At 46.0% G+C, this 27,554-nt stretch overlaps 1 protein-coding gene across 2 annotated transcripts in view; it reads right to left on the bottom strand.

Moving 5' to 3' along the window:
• Positions 1-6,543, bottom strand: part of CASC3 (CASC3 exon junction complex subunit) — a 37,650-nt gene extending 31,107 nt beyond the window's left edge. For both annotated transcript variants that reach the window (XM_044297223.1, XM_044297224.1), the window contains exon 1: positions 6,201-6,543. In XM_044297223.1, the coding sequence (XP_044153158.1) occupies positions 6,201-6,407 (207 nt within the window). In that variant the 5' untranslated portion in view covers positions 6,408-6,543. The remainder of the gene's footprint in view (positions 1-6,200) is intronic.
• Between the last annotated feature and the right edge of the window lie 21,011 nt (positions 6,544-27,554).

Genomic DNA, 27,554 nt, shown 5'->3' with positions numbered 1-27,554 from the left:
ACGAGTAAAAGGTTTTTATCCAACTGTGCTCTGCAAGAGAGAAGTCAAGAAACCAACTCAAGGCCAATATTTCAACTTTTATTGTACTGGATCGAAGACCATTATCAAAACCTTGTAGAAACTCTAGAATGTCCTATACGGAAGGAGAGTCCGAATCCTTATGCAAGCACAGATTCCAGGAACACATTTTTTTTCCCAAATCTTCGCATAGATGGCTAAAGTGCCTCTTTTGTGGCTCTGAAGCATAGTAGATTATCACTTTTTCCAACAAGCCTCTGGATCTCAGCATCTGCTTTTCAGAATCCAGGCTGTCAGTTTCAATTTGTGCACTTGTGGATGGTCTAAAAGGACCTTGAGACAATAGGTCTTTTTCTAGGGAAAGAAAAAACGGTACCTCCAATGCCAAGCTTTCTAGAACTAAAAAACAGCTCTGTTTCAGCCAATGGGGAGCTACTAAGATCAGAGTAGTTTTTTCTGATCTCATTTTTTTTTTTTTTTTTTTTAAAGACCAACTCAAATCTGAGGAAATGAGGAAAGGCATAAGCCAGATCCATGTCCCAATTTTGAGACAAGGCATCCACTGCCAGTGGTCTGTCCCATGGGTTTAGTGAGAAGAAACAGGGGATTTCCCCCCCCCATGTGGCGAAAAGATCCACTTGTGGCGTCCCCCATCTTCTGCAGAGTAGATGAAAAGTTTCCTTCTTGAGACAACACTCCCCTAGTTGTATGGAGTGTCTGCTTAAAAAGTCTGGGGTAACATTCTGTTCCCCTTTCAGGTGGACTGCTGATATTGACAGAACATTTTCCTCTGCCCAGCTGAAAATCCTGGCTGACAGATGCTGAAGGGGCGGGAATTTTGATCCCCCTGATGCTTCAGAAAGGACACCGTTACAATGCTGTCCGAGAAAACTCAAACATGATGACGCTTTAGCAGATCCTCTGATTTAAGAAAGGTCTCCAAGACTGCTTTCAACTCCCAGAAGGTTGATGATGAAGAGAGAAAGAAAGAGTTCCCAGTGGCCCTGGAAGTAAGCATCTTGCATCTGGTCGCCCCGTGCTGACTTGCTGGCATCTGTTGTCATTATAATCTGAGGTTCTGAAGTCCAAGGAATTCCCAACAAAAGATTCTCTGGATCTTCCCACCATGAAAGGCTCCGGATTACAGAGTCCGGGATGCGGAGCTTTTAATCTAAAGCCTTCAGATCCCGGTACCAATAAGTCAGGATTGTCTTCTGCAGGGGTCTTGAGTAGAACTGACTCCAGGAGACCATGGGAATGCATGAGGTCATTAATCCCAGGATTTCCATGGCCGATCTTATGGACGAGACACTCTTCTTCTGGAATAAGGAGATTTCCTGGAACATTTTTACTTGTTTTTCTATTGGAAGGAATGAACGTCGTTTCTCTGAATCCAAAAGTGTACCTAAAAAAATCTTCCTCGTTTCTGGAATTAGGTTTGATTTCTCTAGGTTGATGATCCAGCCTAAGCGAGAAAGGCTGGACAGGGTGTATTCCAGCTGTTCTCTTAGCATTGTGGCCGATGGAGCTGTCAGTAGGAAATCGTCCAGGTAAGGTATTATTCTTATACTTTCTTTCCTTCTCAAGCAGGACACGACCTCTGCCACTATTTTTGAAAAAAATCTTTGGAGCCAGGGATAGGGCGAAGGGAAGGCACTGGAACTGGAAATGTAGAATGGATAAGTTTTTTTGAACTGCAAATCTGAGATATTTCTGATGGTCTGAGAAAATTGGCACATGATAATAGGCATATTTTAAATCCACCGTGCGCGTTGATGCACCTGGATCAATCAAACGAGTTGTGGTTTTTATCGATTCCATTTTGATTCTCCAATATTTTACCCACTGATTCAGTGTCTTGAGGTTCAGAATGGTCCAATATGTTCTGTTCGGCTATTTTTTTTTATAAGGAAACCCTCTTTAATTAACGTAAAAAGGTTTTATTTATCATATAGATAAAATGTGGTATAAGATGCATTACTGCCATTAACTGGTGCCAGAGAGCGATGCATTGTGGGAGCTCAGGTGACAGTTACACATGTAGAACTCTGGTCATATCCGGCAACGTCAATCCCAACTGGTAGAATTCATGACAACAGGAAAGAACTGCAGCTGCTGCAATGCACAGGTGGGCAGAGCAGGGGGCACCAATCCTGCCATGTTTTTTTGATGTTCTTCATTGTGGTTAGGGGGGTATTAACAATACTACTGGTGTGCTATACTGGCCTGCTGCAAGCCCTGGCTCTGTGGACCTTCATCTAGTTCCCAGCTGTGTCCATACTGATGCCAACCACCTGCGATCACAGCCACAAGGCCCGCCCCCCCCCCCCCCCACACACACACACACACACTTTATACGGGGTCGTGTCACTGAAAGGATTAAAGGGGATTTCCAGGACTTTGAAATTGACAGCCTGCAGGATAGACCAGTAATATAGTTATGCTGACGCCTGGCACCACCTACCCGCCAGGAGTGACACCAGTGACAACAAGGATGTTACCAGTCACTGGCAGCAAACATTTCAAGAATGATTAATTAAAACAACGCACTTTAGAAAGTCGCAAACATATTACTATCTGCACCCGGCACTGGAGTTGTCAGGTTTCAGCTCCACCAATTTGTTGAAAGTGGAGATAGTCAGGTCCATAAATATTGGGACATTGACACAATTCTAACATTTTTGGCTCTATACACCACCACAATGGATTTGAAATGAAACAAATAAGGTGTGCTTTAACTGCAGTCTGTCAGCTTTAATTTGAGGGTATTTACATCCAAATCAGGTGAACGGTGTAGGAATTACAGCAGTTTGCATATGTGCCTCGCACTTGTTAAGGGACCAAAAGTAATGGGACAATTGGCTTCTCAGCTGTTCCATGGCCAGGTGTGTGTTATTCCCTCATTATCCCAATTACAATGAGCAGATAAAAGGTCCAGAGTTCATTTCAAGTGTGCTATTTGCATTTGGAATCCGTTGCTGTCAACTCTCAAGATGAGATCCAAAGAGCTGTCACCATCAGTGAAGCAAGCCATCATTAGGCTGAAAAAACAAAACAAACCCATCAGAGGGATAGCAAAAACATTAGGCGTGGCCAAAACAACTGTTTGGAACATTCTTATAAAGAAGGAACGCACCAGTGAGCTCAGCAACACCAAAAGACCCGGAAGACCACGGAAAACAACTGTGGTGGATGACGAATAATTCTTTCCCAGGTTAAGAAAACACCATTCACAACAGTTGGCCAGATGTGTGTCAAAGTCAACAATCAAGAGAAGACCTCACCAGAGTGAATACAGAGGGTTTACCACAGGATGTAAACCATTGGTGAGCCTCAAAAACAGGAAGGCCAGATTAGAGTTTGCCAAACGACATCTAAAAAAGCCTTCACAGTTCTGGAACAACATCCTATGGACAGATGAGACCAAGATCAACTTGTACCAGAGTGATGGGAAGAGAAGAGTATGGAGAAGGAAAGGAACTGCTCATTATCCTAAGCATACCACCTCATCAGTGAAGCATGGTGGTGGTAGTGTCATGGCATGGGCATGTATGGCTGCCAATGGAACTGGTTCTCTTGTATTTATTGATGTGACTTCTGACAAATGCAGCAGGATGAATTCTAAAGTGTTTCGGGCAATATTATCTGCTCATATTCAGCCAAATGCTTCGGAACTTATTGGACGGCGCTTCACAGTGCAGATAGACAATGACCCAAAGCATACTGCAAAAGCAACCAAAGAGTTTTTTAAGGGAAAGAGTGGAATGTTATGCAATGGCCAAGTCAATCACCTGACCTGAATCCGATTGAGCATGCATTTCACTTGCTGAAGACAAAACTGAAGGGAAAATGCCCCAAGAACAAGCAGGAACTGAAGACAGTTGCAGTAGAGACCTGGCAGAGCATCACCAGGGATGAAACCCAGCGTCTGGTGATGTCTATGCGTTCCAGACTTCAGGCTGTAATTGACTGCAAAGGATTTGCAACCAAGTATTAAAAAGTGAAAGTTTGATTTAGGATTATTATTCTGTCCCATTACTTTTGGTCCCTTAACAAGTGGGAGGCAATATGCAAACTGTTGTAATTCCTACACCGTTCACCTGATTTGGATGTAAATACCCTAAAATTAAAGCAGTCTGCAGTTAAAGCACATCTTGTTCGTTTCATTTCAAATCCATTGTGGTGGTGTATAGAGCCAAAAATGTTAGAATTGTGTCAATGTCCCAATATTTATGGACCTGACTGTATGTTCAGCCCAAAATTTTTTATTTTACAAGTGATTTTTCTTTTGGACATACCGGTACATTTTTTTTGCAATATGTTCACAAGACGTTACATCATCACTGGACTTCCTGTCATCTAGATGCCAAAGTGATCTCCTCAGCCATACACAAGGGTCTGACATCTATGCAGATATGACAGTGTCAAACACCAAATCATTTACTTCTCTAATGACAGAACCCTAGGGCTAGATGTCAGAGAAGCATCCAGTTAGCGGAAGAGTTTTAGGCTGGAGTTACATGGCGACGTGTATTGTGCAACAGATACACAATTTGCAGACCGCACATGGCCGAAACCATAATAGAAAATGCCTATTCTTGTCCGCGGAGCCACAGAACGGAACCATACATCTTTTGTGGCCCCAGTGAAATGAATGGGTCCGCACCCATTCTACAATTGCGGCACAGGTACGGACCCATTCATACAGCCGTCTGAATGGGCCTTAATGCTAATACAGTTACTGTGTGCCTGCAGGTGACACTACAATGGTCTATGACCCCCCATTCCCCCAATATGTTTCGCTCTATATTCAGCTTTATCAAGTGATCACGGCACCAAAAAAAAAAAAAAAAAAAAAAAAAAAAAAAGTGTTACCACAGAGGTTACGTGGTGGCAATGTCACTTGACTTTCAGCAAAAGATTCCCCTAGATTTTCTGCGATTGTTGAGCGAACTGATCCGGACAAAGTGGAATTCGATCAGATTTTCAGAGAAAATTCGATTCCCTGCCAAACCGAATCTTCTCGTGGCAGAAAATCGATTTTCCCTGAATGGCGGTAAAAAAATTAAAAATAAAATAAATATATATATAACATACACACACACACACACACACACACACGTATACACTTAAAGCATCCTTTTGAGCGCGAACAGCCGGCTGCTGCCACCTTGATTCCGGGCTATGCGGAATTTCGTGCTGGATCTTCAATCAATATGGCGGCAGTGGGCTCTTCGTGATCCAATAGATGCGGTAAGTATGATTTTATTTTTTATTCTGTAACATTGCTGTCAGATGCCGCGATCTGAGGGGTACAATGACAGGGGTTGGCACAATTGCTGCTCCTTGTCATTACACCCACTACTTACAAAGAAATGCGCTTCGTGATGAAGTAATTAGAAAAAGCAGTCGAATCAAATTTTTCAAAACTTCACTCATCACTAATGAGACACCATGTAGCCCAAACCTTGGTCATTCTTCTAGGTTAAAAAGGGGGTCAGTTCAAGCTCCCCCTCTAACATCACTCGATTTCCTGCGGGGGCACATAAAAGGAGAGCTTAGACCGAGCAGCTAGAAATCATAGGCAGTGATGGTCAGTTCGCAGTGTTCGCCAGTGAACACATGCGGGCTGCCATCTTTAGTAAGGTAGACTCACCCGTCCGGCGATGCACAGGTAAGCCCTTACCTGTGGCGGGAGCCGGACTGAAGTCAAATGCTGTCACCGGTAGCAGGCAGTTCCGAGAACAGCCGCCGGGGGCCTTCGCCAGTTCTTGGAACTGCCTGCTCCCAGCGACCACATTTGATTTCATACCGGCTCCCGTCAGAGGCACAGGTAGGAGCTTACCTGTGCATCGCCGGAGAGGTGAGTCTACCTTACTAAAGATGGCAGCCCGCGTGTGTTCGCTGGCGAACACTGCAAACTGACCATCGCTATTCATAGGGCACCCTGTGAAGGCGTAGACGCGTTTCGGGAGGCACTGTGCAGGAACATCAGCGTTGGACCCAGCTCTATTCTACCCAGCTCTATACAGCCAAGGCATGCCCAACCAGGCTAATGTGGGATTACCACCACCAGTGCCCACCATTTACCACAGCAATATTCCTATAGGAAAACTGCAGAGTGTGCACGGTGCAGAACTGCGAGGTGCAGGCACCGCACTGAGCCGGCCTCCTATACTCACACACTCAGACTCCTTCCCATCTCTGACCGCCGCCGCCGTCGTCGTCGTCGTCGTCGCCTCCACTCTCCGGTTACCCAGTTCCCGGCCTTCGGTTCTACCAGGCTGTACTGCCCGCTCCACCCCAGTACTGTCACTCCCGGACTCCTCTTCCCCCTCCTCTTCACTATCCTGAGACGCACGTCTCCTCCGCCGCCTCCTGTCCGCCATGTCGGTAAGGAAAGAATCCGCGGGGTAGCTGAAGGAAAACTACATTTCCCGGTGTGCAACGCGCGACACCGAACGTTCTATAGACGCCAGGCGCAGCAACACTACACCTCCCGGCGTCCAGTGCGCCAAGCGATGACAGGAAATCTCGCTGTACCGCGCGATAGCTGAGCGGTGCTCCCACAGTGCGCTGCTGGTACTAGTGCTGACGTCATTCTTGGGCGCTAGGTGAGGTGGGGGGGGGCTGAGGGCTTCCATCTTATTTTAGTCTTTAGTTTCTGTTGCTATAGTAATGTCTAAGAGTGCAACGAGGGACGCCATTTTGTAGGATGTCACAGAGGATGTTAGGCTCCTTTACCTACTAGTATATAACAGCAGCAGGGCTGGTGCTTGGGGCCTTTTTGAACACAGCAGATAGGGGGCTTAGTTGCCCATAGCAACCAGTCAGGTCGCCTCTTTCATTTTCCAGTGGTTCTGGTGTCACGGTGGATCCAACTCTGGAGAAATGTAGTAGCCGTCCATGTAATGTCACAGCGAGAAGCGGTTCTTGTCAGCAGGACCCCCGTCCATGTAATGTCAGAGCGAGAAGCGGTTCTTGTCAGCAAGACCCCCGTCCATGGCGTTCATAGGCCATATGGGAAGGACCTACTGACATCAGGAATCCTGAAGCTGCACGTGCGCCTCACCAAACACACCATGATAGGGATAGTTCTTATATTACTGATCATTACTACCACCGCACATGGGATGTAGGTATTACCCTGCCGCCCCAGGCCATAGAACCTACAGGGGTTCTTAATGGCTGCCAGCCAGGTGCCTAAACCCTAAAGATGCCCCAGGTGCCCTCCTAACTTTTCATACTAGGGCACGGCAGCAGTATTTTGTGCTGCACTGTGGTGTTTGGTTGTTTTTGGCCGGTATTTTGTTATGCACAGCAATATTGCTGGCCCCGCCTTCTGTCAGTTTGGATCCACCCACAACATGTGTCCGCCCCTGAGAAGGTCTGTACGGATTTAGCCACTACCATTGACAAACTCTTTAAAGGGAACCTGTCACCTCCCAAAACCATCCCAAGCCGCCAGCAGTACCTGCGTGTAGCCAGCAGCGTGTTTCTGATGATGCCTTTCTTCCTGACGGCCGATGCAGCAAAAGTACTGAAAAAACGTTTTATCCCCTGCCGACACGCTTCTCCACACATGCTTGAAGTCACGGTAACCTCGCCCCCTTCCCTGCCCCTTCGCTGTGACTGACAGCGCTTATGCCCGAGAGTTCGGCTGCCTTTGCCCAACAGCCGGATGTCAGTCACAGCGAAGGGGCAGGGAAGGGGGCGAGGTTACCGTGACTTCAAGCATGTGTGGAGAAGCGTGTCGGCAGGGGATAAAAAATTTTTCAGTACTTTTGCTGCATCGGCCGTCAGGAAGAAAGGCATCATCAGAAACACGCTGCTGGCTACACGCAGGTACTGCTGGCGGCTTGGGATGGTTTTGGGAGGTGACAGGTTCCCTTTAAACTTGCTGGTATAAATCTCAGTCAAGTGTTCTGTCAGGTTACATATATAGCTGTGAGTGAAGAAGCGCCCTTGTGTAGTCCGTAGAGCAGTACTTTGCTCGACTGGTGCTTCATTCAAACAAGGAGACCCCCGACCCTATGCTCGTGATTGGCGCAGTCCCACCAGTGATCAGACACTTATCCTCTGGTCTATCCAGTGATAGTTTGCCATTCTGATAATACTACTTTAGAGGGGTTCTCCAGGCTATTAATATTGATGACCTATCCTCGGGATAAGTCACCAGTATCAGATAGGTGGGGGTCTGACACCTGGCAGCCTTGCAGATTAGCTGTATTAAGGGAAGCAGCAGGAAGGGAGACAGCATATGTGCACTGTGCGCGCCGTCCCTTCATACAGCTGATCAGCGGGGGTGCCTGGTGTCAGACCCCCGCCCATCTGATATTAGGTCATCAGTATTAAAAGCCTGGACAACCCCTTTAAATGGGTTGTCTGGGTTCAGAGCTGAACCCAGACATACCCAGAATTTCACCCAGGCAGCCCCCCTGAGCATCGGAGCAGTTCACTCACATTTTGTGGAGTCCCAGTGATGAACCAGGCTCTCCTTCGGGCTGCCAGGCGGAGGCTTCAGCAGTGAGCCTGGTGACGTCACCGGCACTGATCGGCGAGCTTTAGCGCTGCCCTAGCCTGTAAAGTGACGTCAGCAAACACACTGCCGGGCGGAAGCCTCTGCCCGGCAGTGTGTTATAGTAAATAAAAGAGCCGGATCGTGCAGGGCAAGGGACAGCATCGGAGCATGAACTGCTTCGATGCTCATATCTGGGAAGGGGGGGAGCTGCCTGGGTGAAATTATGGGTATGTCCAGGTCCAGCTCTGAACTATGGGTATGTCCAGGTCCAGCTCTGAACTTTAACATCTTTTTTTTTTTTTTTTTTTGTAAATACTTTATTTTTCCATTTATGTGTCAGTGAGATTGAACATTTCAATGACAGTCTAATAAATGTTGAACAATCAACAAATGTCCAATACAGTCAGGAATAGCAGTTGTTACAAGACATATATGCTGTACATGCTTGTTCAAGAGAAGAGTCGTCGAAACCTGTCTCCATTTATACATTTAGGACTATCACAATCAGAAGCGTAATAATGCTAATTGTCAGCAGAACCCTAAGAGGTACAACGGGTTGATGGGAAAAGAGCAGTCTTTTATTCGTTGCCTTTTACCAACCAAACGTTATCTATACTTCTGGTTACTATGCTTGACCATGCTTCAACCTTCTCACATTTCTATATAATCCTACACGTTAGCTCTCACAAACTCCCATAGTCGCTAGACTTTCAGGAAACTGTCATGGCTTCTGTTTATCCAGCTAGTCATTTCGTTAAACAGATATATTTGATCCACTTTGGCTTTCCATTCTTGAATTGTGGGAGGCCGTGTATCTAGCCAATGCAGTGGTATGAGCGCCTTAGCTATTTCTATCAGGTGTGTTATTAGGTTTTTCTTTGCGGGTTGTTGTGCATTTTCATACGTATACAATATTATCTAATGACATTATAATCAAAATGAATGCTCATCTCATTGCCTTTAAGAATAAAATCAGCCTGAACCAAAGTTCTATTATGTGGCTGAGGAAGCCAAGATGAGTTCATGGCAAGTTCAGTTTATATAAAAATAATTGTGAACATAAACGGACATTGTATTTAAAAGTTATTGCTAATGATATGGCTTTATCTAGGGGGGAGTATACCAACTTCCTAAGACGTGTCTGTCTGGAGGGAACAAGGTTATTTTGTGGATAAGCAATGACTTGATAAGGATTCATATCCTTGAGGCACACCTGCTGTATGAGGTTCAATTTATATATTCATAATTATATTATATATATCTCTGTATGGTATATTTAGTTTACAACATATGTTAATCAATGATTCATATAATGTGTTATCTATGTGTAACAATGTATCGATTTGATACATGATACCATGTATTTATCATTTAGAATGTATTGTAGAAGGTACAGAAACATTGAAGTAAGTTGGATTTCTGAGAAGAGTAAATGTTATTTCAAAACAATAGTTATTCATGGATGTAGATAAGTGAAATGTACAAGTTCCGATGCAAAGCATCAAAGCCGTTATATAAAATTTTCATCAAGTCAACCTATATTTCAAAAAGATAGGAGAAGACAGCCAACTCCAACAAGTCCAGGATATAGGTAATTAAAAGTGTCGGGAAAAGACCATCCTCAATGATGTATATTAAGAAGGTCAAGCAGGTCATGAGAACGTATTATTAGATATTTAATTTTAATGCTTAAAAGTTGTGCTGTTCATCTGCAGTACCGCAGTGCCATCTGGAGGTAGATGGACAATATTATATTATTTCATTATTTGTTCTATACCATATTAGGAGTTAATATGACATCATGGTATTATTACCATGCGAATACACCCACCTTACCTGATTGGGAATCCCTAATCTAAAGGGGATGATTATTAGATAAGGGGGGGTAATAATTATTCATGTGCGGAGTAGCAAGGGAGATCCGGAAAATCCAGAGATCCATATTGATCCATATTAAGCCATTCATCCATTCCTTCAATCAAAAAGAAAAACTTTACCAGAAGAAACTTTGATTATTTTTTGGGATTACTAGGAAAGTTCTTCAGAACTGGTCCCATCTGAACTCTGTCTACCTTTGACCCAGTAACGTATATTTTGTTTACTACTAATGATATTAATAAGATATTTCTCTCGGTATATAGCCAAGAGTTCCCATACTGTGGGAATATATAGTCTTAGGTGCCTCCATAATGCTGATTATTCTCTTAGCAAAGATGCATATTGTTAATGGAAGATCTGACATTATTTGAAAAGAGGACTAAACCCTTGGAAAGTTATTTTCCTTAGTCTGATTGCCGAGCTGAATATTTTATCATATTAATATCATATATTTTTGATTGGTCATAGGAAAACAGAGTCAAGGGATAACAGTTATTTTCCTGTATAATCCATGTTTTATTGCTATAGCCCGTTTGATAAACAGAAGATCCTAAGTTTCTCTTGGTATATGAGTCTGTTTGTTAAAAGTATGACACTGGTTGTCATAAATCACTAAATCATACTGTGCTGATCAGATAGGGGTGTGTTAACACCACTGTGTGGTACATTTTGGGCATTATTTTGTATTTGGGCATTATTATTGTATTGATTTTCATATTCTTTGTTTTTATAATAAACGATTATATATTTTTGGATATACAATTGTCGCTTTGTTTTACTGCTTGCACAAATCAAATTAAGATACTTGATAAAAAGAACTTAAAGGCGTGTTTATGTCCGCCTGAAGGATAATATAATTTTTATGTTTTTTTTATCCTCTCTTTTATATGAAGATCCTTTTTATATATAAGATATATGACAAGGTGTGTATTGGGTAGAAAGGTTTTGAGAGAATATCATCACTCTGGAGATGGTCAAAGTCTGGCGTAGTGATTCTCTTAACTGCTTTATTTACGTTTTGATCTGGGGACATGACCACCAGATATGTGATAAGGAACCCACTCCCTCCTCACATCTCCAACACCGCTGGGATTCAGAAAGCCCTCTTTTAAATTAGAACGTGAGTTTTATACCACCTAGAAAGGAGTTTAAAATGGTTCTCCTGTAGACGGACACATTGTGAGAATCCATGTGAGGTTGCCAGTATCTTTTTTTGTCTCCTGTTCTGAGAGCACAATATTTAGCTCTTTTTCCCATGCCAATAAGTATGGTGGTTTTGTTACCTCAGCTCGACCTCCCAGCATCAAGTAGATCTCTGATACTCTCCTTTGTTTAGTTAGAGTTGTCACCACTGTCTCGAAGTCGGTTAAGGGTCTCTGAAACAGGTATTTCCCTGCCGCTCTCCTGCACACAGTTCTTACATGGGAGTCAGACAAGAAAAATGTTGGAGATTTTCTGATTCCGTGAGCTTTTCTTTTAAGTGACGTTCTGTGTCTTCCATGAATTCTCCAATTCTAATCTGTGAAAGGGATGACCATAGTTCCGGGAACATTTTTACCGGAGTTTCTAACAAATCTGGGAGGAGACTCGCGAGCATCAGTGGGGATGGAGTAGGAGCCAGAGATCCCCTCGTAGAGCTCCACATCTCATATACTCCTTTAAACATAGGATCTATGCCCTCTATTGCATCTGTCTTTTTGTTCGGGAACCAAAGGTATTTTTGAAATAAAGTACCTACACTGTACTCGCATAGCTCCTTGACATCTTTTTGTCTTTTTGGTTCTGCTAGTTCTAGCCATCTATTTAGTTGTATTGCTTTCTAGAATATGCCTATGTCGGGCAGTCCTAAGCCACCTTCCTCTCTGCTCTTTATCAGTACTTTATATGGTATGCGCGGTCTCCTCCCAGCCCAGAGAAAGTTGGAGAACATGTGCTTTATATCTGAGAAGAATCGCGGTGGTAAGTGTATAGGCACCATTTGCATTGTGTATAGGATCTTGGGCAGTACGTATGCTTTATTGATGTTTTTCCTGCCCATCCATGACAAGAATGGTAGATTGTATTTCTGTAGTAATTGTTTGATGTTATCCTGTAGTAGTGCGTAGTTATGTTTGAATAAATCTCCCAAACTTTGTGGAATTTTTATTGCTAAGTATTTTATGGGGCCTGTGGACCAACAGAAGGGGGGGATGCTTTCTTTAATTGTGCTACTTTATCTTCAGGGGGTGTGATATTCAGAATCTCTGACTTGGCGGTGTATACTTTGAGGTCACTGAGGTCAAGACTTCGAGGGCAAAGCCTCTGACCACCACATGCTTTTTCAGTCGAGGACATCTTACTACTCCGGGTCGAGTAAACATTGCACTTCACACATCCAATGTCTATCGTCAGCCTGGAATAGCAACAAACTTCATTCTCCAATCAGGTGTCCGGTCACATGCAGGCGAAAGACTTTGGATTATGCTCACTGGCTAATCTGGCACTCCTGCATTGCGATAGGCTGTTGCCGATGGGTGGGCGTGGCTTAGGATGGCGGGCGTTTTGATGGACAGCGCTGATAGGCTGCAGTATCCGGTCACTATCAGGGGCACTTGTGTGAAGGTGAGGGAACCGGGGTGGTCACAGTTTAGTGGCACATGTTCTGCCGCCGGGCGACTAGCGGGGGTTGTACAGTCAGTCAGATTTCACATGTGATTAGCTAGGCTCGCGCCGGGCTCTGTGGTACTTGTAGTACCACGGGTGCTGGGGATATTTGCTTCTTACAATGTTAGCGTTTTACTCTTAAAGGGACCCGCACAAATCTTTACTTCATTCTCTTTTATCAGTCATTTCAGAGAGAGGCAGAATCTAATAGGTCAGTGCCAGCAAGTCAAAAAATCTCCTCTAGGGCTGGTTCACATGGTGCAGTTTTTCAGTTTCAATCTGCAGACCCACTTGTGGTTTAGCCGCTACGTTACATGCCATCTCTCATTGAAAACAGTGGGAGGCAGATGAACTGCTGCTGCTGGTGGCTTTTTGGTGCAGAATCTCTGAACGGGGCCTGAGGATGCTTTCACATGTGGGTTTTTAGTGGATGTTTTTTTTTATAGGAGGAAGACACACTGGCCCAGATTTTCTAATGTGTTTGCGCCAAAGATCTGTCTAAAAAGTGGCGCATCTAGGTCTTCTACACCTAGGGAAAGCGGCTCAGCCTTAGATGCACTACTTAGTGCCAACATTGTGCCACAGTTCTGGCATAAAATTCTGACTCAAAATAAGCCAATCAGTAGCTGGTGCAGAGTCAGAGTAATGGTCCGTTCAGACGTCCGTAGTTCTGGGTCTGTATCTGTTCCACAATTCTGCACAACGGGCTGACCCGTTCATTTCAGTGGGGCTGCAAAAGATGCACTGTGTACTATCCACATCTGTTGCTCCGTTCCGTGACCCTGCAAAAAAGGTAGAGCATGTCCTATTCTTGTCCGCAATCGCAGACAAGAATAGGCATTTCTATCATAGGGCCGGACACGTGGGAACGCACACAGCCGGTATCCGTGTTTTGTGGATCCACAGTACACTTACGGACATGTGAATGGACCTTTAAGGGTCTGTCCCTGCACCAGACTTATTCTCCAGCCTGACCCCTGTGATAGATCTGGTGCAGGTCTGGGCCGCTGGTCTAAATTCACGCCATCTACAGGATTAGTAAATCTGGGTCAGTGTGTAAAAAAACAGATGCCAAAAAGCGCTTATTCTTAAATCTCTGCATAACCTGTCAGTACAGGAGACCCTGAGCTAAAGTGCTGTGCCAGGCTTTATGGAGCGGGCAGGGGCAGCAATGTGCTTCCACCAGGACTGAGCCGACACTGGCGCCTGTTCCTGTAATAGGCGCAACAGTCTTCCTGCAGAACATTGCGAAAATACATTTTAGGGATTTTAGGAAAGTTTACTTAACCTTCAATAAATCTCATCCACTCTCTGCAGACACTTTCCACACGCGCACACTGGCCCCAATGTATTAAAACAATAGAGGGAGGGAGGGGGGGGGGGGGTTTGGGGGGCGCGCGCACACTGGCCCCAATGTATTAAAACAATAGAGGGAGGGAGGGAGGGGGGTGCGCACACTGGCCACCAACGAGTTAACAACAGGGGAGGGGGGGGGGGGCCGCACAATGATATTCAAACTGGGGAGGGGGGGGGGGGGTCTGCCCCCTGCTGCCTGGCAGCCCTGATCTCTTACAGGGGGATATGATAGTACAATGCCGCACCTGATGGGGTTAATTGTACTATCATATCCCCCTGTAAGAGATCGGGTGCTGCCAGGCAGCAGGGGGCAGTCTTGTACACAGTTTGTAGTGTATTCTAACTAGAAGCGTCCCATCACCATGGGAACGCCTCTGTGTTAGAATATACTGTCGGATCTGAGTTTTCACGAAGTGAAAACTCAGCTCTGAAAAAGCTTTTATGCAGACGGATCTTCGGATCCGTCTGTATGAAACTAAAACCTACGGCCACGGATCACGGACACGGATGCCAATCTTGTGTGCATCCGTGTTCTTTCACGGACCCATTGACTTGAATGGGCCCGTGAACCGTTGGCCGTGAAAAAAATAGGACAGGTCATATTTTTTTCACGGCCAGGAAACACGGCTCACGGATGCGGCTGCCAAACGGTGCATTTTCCGATTTTTCCACGGACCCATTGAAAGTCAATGGGTCCGTGAAAAAAAACGGAAAACGGCACAACGGCCACGGATGCACACAACGGTCGTGTGCATGAGGCCTTAATGTCAGACAGTTCAGTGAGAACGGGTTTAATAACTCACTTTGACAGAACAAGGCAGCGAAATTGTGATCACGTCTCACGGGGAATGTCTATGAAAGTACAGCACAGAAGTTGCAGAGAGAGCAAAAAAATAACAACATTACATTTTTTTCTCCTGTTCTCCCGCCTATACTCAGACGGCCATAATTTATTTTATTTTTCGAACTGCAGTGCTGTGTGAGGGCATGCTGTAGTCTTTACTGTTATTATTTCAGGGTATTTATGACTTTTTGCTCACTTTTTATTCAGTTTGTGTGTGGGGGCCACAGTGCCCCCATAACAGTGACGTCCGCAGCGCCCCCATAACGGTGACGTCCGCGGCGCCCCCATAACAGTGACGTCCGCGGCGCCCCCATAACGGTGACGTCCCCGGCGCCCCCATAACGGTGACGTCCGCGGCGCCCCCATAACGGAGACGTCCGCGGCGCCCCCATAGCGGTGACGTCCGCGGCGCCCCCATAACGGTGGCGTCCGCGGCGCCCCCATAACGGTGGCGTCCACGGCGCCCCCATAACGGTGACGTCCACGGCGCCCTCATAACGGTGACATCCACGGCGCCCCATAACGGTGACATCCACGGCGCCCCATAACGGTGACATCCACGGCGCCCCCATAACGGTGACGTCCGCGGCGCCCCCATAACGGTGACGTCCCCGGCGCCCCCATAACGGTGACGTCCGCGGCGCCCCCATAACGGAGACGTCCGCGGCGCCCCCATAGCGGTGACGTCCGCGGCGCCCCCATAACGGTGGCGTCCACGGCGCCCCCATAACGGTGACATCCACGGCGCCCCCATAACGGTGACATCCACGGCGCCCACATAACGGTGACATCCACGGCGCCCCATAACGGTGACATCCACGGCGCCCCATAACGGTGACATCCACGGCGCCCCATAACGGTGACATCCACGGCGCCCCCATAACGGTGACATCCACGGCGCCCCCATAACAGTGACGTAAAACTGTGTATGACAGTGAGGGTAAGAATGGAGGACCTGGGAGCTTCTGTTACAGGTGATGTGATGGTGCCATCTATACATAACAGTAGATCCCAGAGAGCTCCAGCAGGTCGGATGCTCCTGATTTACCTATATGCCAAAATAAAGGACAGACAGACAGGAATTCATGTCCTGCAGAGTCCCTCCATCCAGCCTCTTCCTGCAAATCCCGTACAGCTGCATCATTATGCATGTGGACTGCCGGGGTTCAGTGTCCAACACAGCAGATACCACCATCTGTGCCGCCTATAATCATGTCCTACATTAGGCGCTATGGGAGAGATTTAGCAGAACTGGTGCAAAGGAAAACTGTCTCAGTCGCCCATAGCAACCAATCAGATTCCTCCTTCCATTTTCCAAAGGAGCTGTGAAAAATGAAATATGCAATCTGATGCTGGGAAACTAAGCACCAGTTTTGATACGTCTACCCCTATGTGTAGTACAGTATGTCCTAGCACAATGAGACGCAGCGGACAGCAGTGAGGAAGCTAGACGGGCACGTATGGTTATCTACATAAGGCGACTTTCACATCTGCGCTTTCCCTTTCCACTATTGAGTTCCGTCATAGGATCTCAATACCAGGGAAAACGCTTCCGTTCTGTCCCCATTCATTGTCAATGGGGGCAAAACTTAACTGAATTAAACGTAGTGCAGCAGAATGCATTCCTTTCCGTTTGGCTGTGTCCCCATCGAGGACAGAATAACTCTGAAAGCAACGTTTTTCTGTCCGCGATGTGATGCGGAACAAGACGGATCAGTCATGACTCACAATGTAAGTTAATGGGAACAGATCCGTTTTCTCGGACACAATAGAAAACGGATCCGTCATGGCTATATAAGACATAATACAACCAGATCAGTTTTCTCTGACACAATAGGATTGGTTCAAAACGGATGCAGACGTTGTAATATCATGACGAAAGCGTTTTTGTTGAACCCTGACGGATCCAGCAAAAACGCTGGTGTGAAAGTAGCCTAATGACCCGGTACATAGAACATGCTTCCCAGCTGTATGCTGGTATGGACGCTGAGAGCAGAACTTCAACTCCCAGCATGCTTTGCATTACTGTGTCCTTACAGTGTGGGTCATGGAGTCACACATACCCAGACATTGTGCAGCAGCGGAACAGTCATTTTATGTGATGGATTGTCTGCTGTGATGGTTCAGCGCGTCCAGGAGCTGGCAGTCTAATAGCGTTAACCCTGCAGCATTGCCAAAGCTGACCTCATCCTAATGCTGTGACAGCAGGAGGCGGGATGACACATACAGATGAAGTGCACCGAGCCAGGAGAGTTATCTGCGACTGCGCAGTGCTACTGATCAATAGTTGTCCGCAGTACAGTTTGGCCTCTTGCCAGTGATAGAACTGCATTGTACAGAAGAAGTAGAGAACGTTGGCTTCTCTGCAAACCTGAAAGTGCAGGAAGTCATTAGAGAGTAACTAAACTTGTTTTTTACCATTTTCTTCTAAGCTGTTCTGAATAGCCCAAAAGTCATCTTTGTAATATACTTTATTAATTAGGCTGTTTGCCATAAAAAAAAAAGTACCCAAAGTCCTGGATTTTACCGCTTTCTTCTGGTACAGCGCTGGCTTGTCAGCTGCCGTGGAGAACGCTGCACATGCCCCTCAAACATGGCTTCATTCTGGCACAGCACATCAGTACCCAGGATTAAGCTGAGCAGGCTCCTGCTTGTGCCCCCTCCTCGCAGCTCAAGGCTCTCTATAGCACATCAGTACAGAAGCCCGCAGCTGCAAAGAGTGGGCACAGGCAGGAGCCCGCTCAGCTTAATCCTGGCAGAGCACAGGCAGGAGCAGCGATGTGTGCTTCGTCCTGTGCAGCGTTCTCCACAGCAGCCAGCTAAATCCGCACACCAGTACAGTACTGACAAGCCAGCGCTGTACCAGCATAATGATTTTAAGGCCTCATGGACACGATCGTGTGCCAGCCATGTTTGTCCTGCAGACTGCAAATTGTGGTCCACCATCTGCAGGCGTGAATCCATTCACTTGAAGGGGTCCACGATCCACATCCGACGATCCGCACCACACTGCAAAAAAAAGTAGCGCATCTCTGGGATGTGCTGGAAAAACAAGTCCGATCCATGGAGGCCACACCTGGCAATTTACAGGACTGAGGCTACATGCACACGACCGTAGGCCATCCATAATTATTTTTTGGGCGGATCCATTGTAACAATGCCTAAAATGGACAAGAATAGGACATGTTCTATATTTTTTGGAGGGGCTACGGAATAGACATACTGATGTGGACAGCATATGGTGTGCTGTCCGGATTTTTTGCGGACCCATTGAAATGGGTCTGCATCATATCTGTAAAAAAAAAGGAACGGAAACAAACAACATTCGTGTGCATGAGGCCTAAGGGAGGGTTCACATCTCCATTTCATTTTCCTTTCTTCTGATCCGCCAGTGGAAATGAAAAAAATAAACGGATCCTTTGCATCTGTTTTAGCTATTTCCATCTGAGATCCATTTCCTCAGATGGAAAAAAAAGAATTTTTTTTTAGTTTAAAAAAACTGATCTCAGATGGAAATGGCTCAAATGGATGATAAATCCATTTATTTTTTTCCTGTTCTTCTGGCGGATCAGAAGAACGGAAAATTATACGGAGATGTGAACCTCCCTTAAAGAAGTTGTCATGTAGAGAAAGTTAATACAAGGCACTTACTAATGCATTGTGATTGTCCATATTGCTTCCTTGACTCATTTTTCCATCACATTTATACACTGCTTGTTTCCATGGTTACTACGACCACCCTGTAATCCATCAGCAGTCGTGCACACACTATAGGAAAATAAGCTTTTTCCTATAGTGTGTGCACGACCACCGCCACTGGATTACAGGGTGGTCGTAGTAACCCCTGGAAACGAGCAGTGTATAATGTGATGGAAAAATTAGTCAAGGAAGCAATACGGACAATCACAATACATTAGTAAGTGCCTTGTATTAACTTTCTCTACATAATAAATGCCATTTGCTGAAGCGAGACAACCCCCTTGAATCGGGTTGTCCAGGTTTTTCTTTTTTTTCCAATTTCCCCCACACCTAGCGGTACCTGTGAAGGCAGCTATACTTACCTGCTCCCCGATGCTCCTTTATGGTTCTCTTGTTCCTGGGCTTCCAGTCCTCAATCTCTGTACAGATGGGGCCACTGCAGCCAGAGGTGCAGTGGCCAAAGACCTTACAGGGACCTTACAAGCCCTCCTCTCTGCAGCTGACCAGGCACATAATAAATGCTGTGAGAATCAGGTACTCATGTACCCGGCCAGCGGCTGCACACTCCCTCCTGAATTTAACTGCTGTGGCCCACAACCATAAGCACCCTGCTCCATATATTAATCAGAGACAACTGGAGGAGGAAGACAGAACAATGGCAGCTAATGGTGGCCACCACAGAGGGACAGCGTTTGGGGCAGTATATTGTGCTGCACTGTGGTATATGGTTCTGATGGGACAGTATTTTGCACTATGGTATTGCTAACCCTATCTACTTGTGTTGCCCCGCTGTCTTTCTGGACCTGCCTACAACATGGGGCCACTTAGTTTTATTTCCAGGACCACTTTAAGTTCCAAGTCTGCCCCTGGTTGCAGACAATGACACAAACCCAAGCTCAACATCAGTACTGGGTCACATGCCGCTTGGGGACATGTCACCGCTGAGGCCAGTCATTTGCTGCAGTGGCATATGTGACCTTGTCCATGCAGAAGTTGATGGGTGACACAGAAAAAATAGGTGGTAGGACAGCACCACTTACTCAAAAGATTTTGCGGCGGTGCTCGTGGCGTCAGGTCCCGGCCTCAGAGACCCCCAAGGTTGCCATGTAGAAATGAAGAAGGTCACAGCACTCCAAAAGCTTCCTTATTCAGTGTTCTTTATTACACCAAAAATACAGCAGCAACGTTTCGACAATAAAGTCTTTAATGTAGCTTGATAAAGACTTTATTGTCGAAACGTTGAAGTTGATGGGTGGGGACTTTGCCAATAAAATTGCAATTAAATTGATCTCGTTAATCAGGTGTAGCCTTAGGCTACATGCACACGACCGTACGTGTTTTGCAGTCCGCCCCAAAAACGGATGATGTTCCGTATGGCATCCTTTTTTTTTTTTTTTTTTTTGCGGATCTGTTTTTTTGTTTGCGGATTCATTGTAATAATGTCTATCCTTGTCCGCAAATCAGAAACAAATAGGACATGCGCAATTTTTTGGGCGGAGCAATGGAACGGACATATTGATGCGGACAGCACACAGTGTTTGCAGATCCATTGAAATGAATGGGTCCGCATCCTATCCGCAAAAAAAAAACGGATCGGACACGGAAACAAAATACGGTCGTTTGCATGAGGCCTATAAGGCCTCATTCAGACGGCTGCATATATTTTGGCCCAAGTTATGTTGTACAGTATAGACCAGTGATGGTGAACCTTTTACAGACCGAGTGCCCAAACTGCAACCCAAAACCTTATTTATGGCAAAGTGCCAACACGGCAAATTAACCTGAACTCAACAGTCCAATATAGGATATATTCTATGTACTTTATCATTTAGCTATGGTGATGGATCATGTGATGAGCGCAGTGACGTCACCACAGGTCCTTTTCCTCAAAGAAGAAGAAAGTAGAGAAGCCAGGCTGCGCGAACAAGTGGATTAATGTGAGTTAAATTATTTTTTTGAACCCCTCCAGCCCTATTTTACTAAGCATTCTGTATTAAGAATGCTATTATTTTCCCTTATAACCATGTTATAAGGGAAAATAATAATGATCGGGTCTTCATCCCGATCATCTCCTAGCAACCATGCATGAAAATTGCATCACATCCGCACTTGCTTGCGATTTTCACGCAGCCCCATTGGGGCCTGCGTTGAACGGGAAAAACGCACAAAATAGAGCATGCTGCGATTTTCATGCAGACGCACAAGTGATGCGTGAAAATCACCGCTCATGTGCACAGCCTCATAGAAATGAATGGGTCCGGATTCAGTGTGGGTGCAATGCGTTCACCTCACGCGTTGCACCTGCGCAGAAATCTCGCCCATGTGAAAGAGGCCTAAGGAAATACCTGTGGCTGAAGGCCGTGGTGATATTGACTCCTTCCATTCTTACTTTCTGCACTTTCACATGTGGCAGATTTTGTTGCATAAAATTTCTGAGACAGAAAATCAGTTTCATTCATCTGAATGAGGGTTGCCGAAATCCATACACTTCCCACCAAAACGTCCCCATTCAGATGGGCGGAACTGATACATTTCTGCCACAAAATCTGACGTGTGTGAATGAATCTTTATACGGTCTCTGCTGTGGCTGATGTGATCGAGAGTGGTCCCAAGTAAGAATCCCCCTGTCATGGTCTTACCTCCTTGCTGTTCTCCTTCGTTTGACATGTGCTGGCGGCCATCTTGGTTTCTGGGTTTCTTGTAGCCTCCCACCCTGCGGCTTCTCCTTCCCACTGGGAGGAGCTGGATGCCTAGCTCATATATATAGGAGGTCTGTGGCTTCAGTTCCCTGCTTGGTCCTCCTGTGCTCACATGCTTCTAAGACTGCTGCTGCTTCTGGTTCCTGATCCTGGCTTCGTCTGACTACCCTGCTGATTCCAGATCCTGGCTTCGTCTGACTACCCTGTTGGTTCCTGATCCTGGCTTCATCTGACTACCCTTCTGGTTCCTGATCTCTGGTTTCGCAAGACCCTGCTTCGGTTTAGCCATCCGTTTGGACTTTTGCCTTACAGCTTTATTTTCAATAAAGCCTTCTTATTTCCACTCATCTCTTGTTGTACGTCTGGTTCATGGTTCCATGACACCCCCTTCCTTTCTAGTAAAGGTCATTGCTCCTAATTACCAAGCCTGAAGATTTCAATTACTTATCGGTAATTGTTTTTTCCTCTAGCCCCCACAGCGGCACGACAGGAGGATACCCCACCTCCCCAGGGACAGGAAACAACGTGGAGATCTTTAAATACTCCCCTCCCCTTACCTGCTCCAATAAATAACCGAGAAACTCTGGAATGGATGCGACAATATTAATCTTTTTGTGTTATTGAAATTAGACAAGGATACTTTCCAAGAAAAGACCAAAAAACTTTTTTTTTTTTCTAAATAAAAGTTTGAATAATTACTGGGAGGGAAATTTCCTGTGCCGCTGTGGGGGCTAGAGGAAAAACCAATTACCAGTAAGTAATTGGAATCTTTCCAAACGCCCCCCCCCCCCAGCGGCACGACAGGAGGAATAACAGAGGAATCCTATATCAGGGGGGGGCAACCGCAGATAATACTCTGCGAGCAAATGATAACTCCCTGTTCTTCAACACGTTTAACTGATAATGTCTAAAGAAAGTGGAAGGTGACGACCAGGTGGCTGCCTGGGAAATTTCTTCTAACGGAACCTCCGCTGATTCAGCCCAAGAGGCTGCTACCGATCGGGTTGAGTGGGCTTTCAGGCCCGCCGGAGGAGGAACTTCCTTTAAGTCATAACAAGTCAAGATTGCAGATCTGATCCATCGACTAACAGATGTTTTGCTTGCTGTGTTCCCCTTATTTGGACCTACAAATTGAATAAACAGTCTGTCCGTTTTCCTGAGATCTTCCGTAGACTTTAGGTAGGCAAGTACTGCTCTTCTTACATCCAGGTTATGGAACCGTCTTTGCTCCTGACTGCCTGATGGGGATCCAAAGGAAGGGAGGGACACTTCCTGTAGACAGTGGAACTTAGAGACCACCTTAGGCAAAAAAGAGGGAGAATGTCTCAGTACTATCCTATCATCCTTGATGGACAGGTAGGGGGGCCTGCACGAGAAGGCCTGGATTTCCCCCACCCTTCTAGCCGTGGTGATAGCTACTAAGAAAACTGTTTTAAAAGTAAGTAATTTTAGAGATATCTCAGATAAGGGTTCAAAAGGACTGTCTGATAAGGCAGCCAAGACTAAATTCAAGTCCCAAGGGGGGACAGTGGACCTCACTATTGGTTGTTTTCTCCGAGCTCCTCTCACAAACCTCTTAACAAGGTCTACCTCTGCTAATTTTATATCAAGTAAGGCAATCAAAGCTGATATGTGGACTTTTATAGTGCTGACCCTTAGCCCCTTCTGTAGTCCTGACTGGAGGAACTCTAGGACCTTAGTGATTACAAGGGGACCTCTGGTATCACCCCCTGTAAATTTTCTGAAAGACTGTCAGATTCTGTCATAAATCTTAGATGTCACCTTCTTGCAACTATAAAGAATTGTGGAAATTACCGTGTCCGAGAGGCCCTTTCCCTTTAATATCTCCCGCTCAGTCTCCTATGCTGCTAACTGAAGTTGCGTTGTCCTGGGATGCCATACTGGGCCTTGATGAAGGAGATCCGGGATGTTTGGTAGTAGCCACACGTCTCCTGCTGACATCCTCACTAGGAGAGGGAACCACGATCTCTTGGGCCAGTAAGGTGCAATCAGGATCAGTCTGTGGTTCTCCTGTAGCACCTTTTGCAGCACTCTGGGGATTAGCGCAAAGGGAGGGAAGGCATACAAGTTTACTTTTGGCCACAGGTGGGAGAGAGAGTCCACTATGAGTGGGTGATCTGTATAAGCTAGAGAGCCGAACTCTATTTGTCTGTTTTGACGCGTGGCGAACAGATCTATTTCTGGAAGAAACCATCTTTGTGCTATCTGATGGAATATTCTTGGGTTTAAGGACCATTCCCCTTCCTTTAAGACATCCCTGCTGAGAAAGTCCGCGACTGTGTTGTCTTCTCCCCTTATGTGAACTGCCGATATTGACAGTATGCTCCTTTCTGCCCACTGACACTCGCTAAGGATGGGCTTCTTATGCCTCCCTGCCTGTTCAGATAGACCACAGCTGTAGCGTTGTCTGAGAGTATTCTCACTTCTTTCCCCCAGATTTCTGAGTGAAGGGCCTTCAAGGCTTCCCAGACTGCAGTTAACTCCTTCAGGTTGGAAGAGGCTAGGTTTAGATGTCCTTGCCAGCCACCCTGTACTACGGACCTGTCTGTAAAGGCTCCCCAGCCGTTCTTGCTGGCATCTGTAGTAACAGTGACTACATTTGTTTGTTGCCACGGGACGCCTACGTTTAGATTCTTGCTGATCAACCACCAATTTAAGGAATCTCTTACATACTGAGGGACTTTTTTTTTTTTTTTTTTCAATAATCTCTTTATTGAAATGAGAATTATCACAGGTTATGCATTCCAACCATAGATCATGAATTACAATTCGTTACAGACCAGTGATGCATAGAACAGCAGGCATCTGCACATTTATTCTCAAATCATCAACATTTTCATTTTCACCCCTAAACCTCACCCCGAATTCCCTTCCCCAACCCCCAACCACCCCCCCTATGCAACCCATCCCTTGCACTCTCATCTGGGACCAAGTCGATGTACCCTCTCTGGTTTTAGCCACAAATTGGCGTCCAGTGGGGGCTGTCTAGGTGTCAAGCTTCCCTAGTTTATTAGCTAGTTGCGCTGCCAAGTACCACTTGGTCATCTTAAAAGGAGCCATCAGTTCCTGAATTTCGCTATGTAAGAGTCGTTTCTCAATGAACTCTCTCCACTTTTTGATAAATTTTCCAATTAATCCCTCCTTATCCCGTTCCACCTCCAACCTTTCAAGGTACAAAACATTTTTCATTATCCCCAACACCTCCGTCCATGCTGGGACTCCCTCCTCCAACCAATGCCTCAGAAGAGCCTTTTTAACTGCCATTAGCATTATGTGCACCCCCCCTTTAGCTACCACCGTCCCTAAATCCTCTTCTTGATTTCTTGGTACGTAATGAAAAATGCATTGTTGAGGCGATGCCCTCACTTCCTCCCCCAGATTTCCTTTATCGCGACTATTGCCTTTTCCCACAATGGCTTCACCTTTGGGCATTCCCACAAAGCATGAAGAAGTCCCGCCTTTGGGAGGGCACACTTGGGGCAATGTCGCAAGTAGTGGGCAGGAGCATCCTGATAGGACAGATTAAAGGCATAAGTCGCCCTGTGCAAAATGCGCAGTTGTGTTTCCCTCCATTGATCATTGCAAACTGCCCTCCGCACTAATTCCAGGCCCTCCCTCATCTTTCTTGCTATGGCCTGGTCGTTCAGTTCCCTAGCCCAAGGTTTAAAAGCCTCCTTTACCACCCCTATCATCTGTATGCTATGTAGCCTTTGATATAACTCTGAGAGGGACATATGCGACCCGTCTTTGCCCAGCAACGCTGCGAACCAAGTGAGCCTGTCCGGATCACCCAGCGAAATTGCCTGTGCCCTACAATAACTCCGAATTTGCAGGAAAGGGAGGTAGTTAGCTTCCGTTAGATCATACCGTCCTTTAACCTGTTCCCAGGCCAGCAGTTGGCAACCGTTGACTCCTAATAAGTCATTAAGTGACATAATATTCTTTGCCCTCCAACTTTGGAACAAGACATTATCCCTGCCCTGGGGGAACGCTGGCAGTGACCATAGTGGCATCTTAGATGAAACATAGTAAGGAAGTCCATAGATTTTCCTGATTGACTTCCACGCCACTATGGTGTCCCTCAGCAAGATAGACTGCCTGATCGATACTGGAAGATCCTTTAGTTTTGTATGTAGCAGAGCGACTAGGCTCCATGGACCAACCAAACCCTGTTCTATCTTGATCGCCGAGTGATGCCCTGTCCCCCATACCCAGTCCCTGACGTGTCGGAATAAAGCCGCCAGATTATAATGGCGGACATTCGGCATCTGAAGTCCTCCTTCCCATTTCAGCATTGTCAATTTCGCATAAGCAATGCGCGGTCTTTTGGCTTTCCACAGGAAGCGATTGAACGCTCTCTGAATTCTATTGGCGTCAGTGTGCTTTAACAATAGCGGAATTGTTTGGAGCGGGTAGAGTAGCTTAGGAAAGCTCACCATTTTAATCAAGTGTGCTCTGCCACACAAGGACAGGGGTAACTCCTTCCATTTCTCCAACTCACTCTCGATCTTTAATAACAGCGGAGGGTAGTTCAATGAATATATCGACTCTGGGGTACACCCTATTTTGATGCCTAAATAAGTTAGGTAATCTTTTCTGATTTCCACTCTAGACTGCATCCGGCTTCCTTGGTTAGTCCCTCGCCCCAAAAACAGCATTTGGCTTTTGTCCACATTAATTTTATAGCCCATCACTCTCCCATACTTAATTAACGCCTCCATCACCCGATCTAGCTGACGCTCCGGTGCTCCTAGGTAAATCAGGATATCATCCGCAAAGCAACTCACTTTCAGCTCCTGAGTACCCACTTTGATCCCCTCATACATGTCAGATTGTATCATCAGTCTAGCTAAGGGCTCCACTGCCAGGTTAAAGAGCAGGGGAGATAGGGGGCACCCTTGTCGCGTGCCCTTACTAAGTTTGATGTTTCCTGACAGGAAGCCCGGTACATACACTTTTGCTAGGGGATTCTCATATATAGCTCTTAGGTAGTTTCTGAAGTTGCCCTTGATGTTGACCCTATCCAATACCATATCCAACCACTGCCAGCTCACGTTGTCGAATGCCTTTTCGGCATCGATTGCCAATAACGCCGGTGCGTAACCCTGTATATCCTTCTTGTCCCTACCTAGAACTGCCAAAACCTTCCGGATATTGGTCACCGCTGACCTCCCCTTCATAAACCCCACTTGGTGAGGACCTATCAAGTCTGCCACACAATTAGCTAGCCTGTTAGCTAGGATCTTGGATAAGATCTTGATTTCCTGGTTGATTAACGATATCGGTCTATACGAGCCTGGCTGAGTTAAATCTCTGCCCGGTTTTGGAAGTATTTTTATATAGGCCAGTTTGCCCGTGTCCGGTAGGCTGCCACCTTTCAAGATGGCGTTAAATAAGGCAGTCAAAGTCGGGGATAATTCCTGGTGAATTGCTTTATAAAATTCAGCTGGGAACCCGTCAGGGCCCGGTGCCTTACAATTCGCCAGGGATTTAATTGTCAATCTCACTTCTTCCTCGTCTACCTCCCGGTTCAACGTCTCCAACACCTCACCTGAGAGCTGTGGTAGTTCTACCCTTGTTAGTATGTCTCTAGCTCCCTGAACGTCAAAGTGGTCGCTGGTATACAAAGTTTGGAAGAAGTCCCCTAATGCATCCACTATTTCCTTCGGTTGGGTGCAAAGTCTCCCCAAATTGTCCTTCAAAGGGTGTATTGGAGGCTGCCTGGCAAATGGTCGGGTTAAGTTGGCCAGTAATCTCCCTGCCTTGTTCCCATGCCTAAAAAATTTCGCCTTCTGATAGTCACCAAACCATTTCTCCTGTCTCTCAACGCAATAGTCAAAGTTATGCTTGGCAGTTACCCATAACAACTTGTTAA

Source organism: Bufo gargarizans, chromosome 6 (genome assembly GCF_014858855.1).
Source record: "Bufo gargarizans isolate SCDJY-AF-19 chromosome 6, ASM1485885v1, whole genome shotgun sequence".
Classification (NCBI taxonomy): Eukaryota; Metazoa; Chordata; class Amphibia; order Anura; family Bufonidae; genus Bufo; species Bufo gargarizans.
Note: the sequence above shows the minus strand (reverse complement) of the source record. Positions and strands in the feature narration are given on the sequence as shown.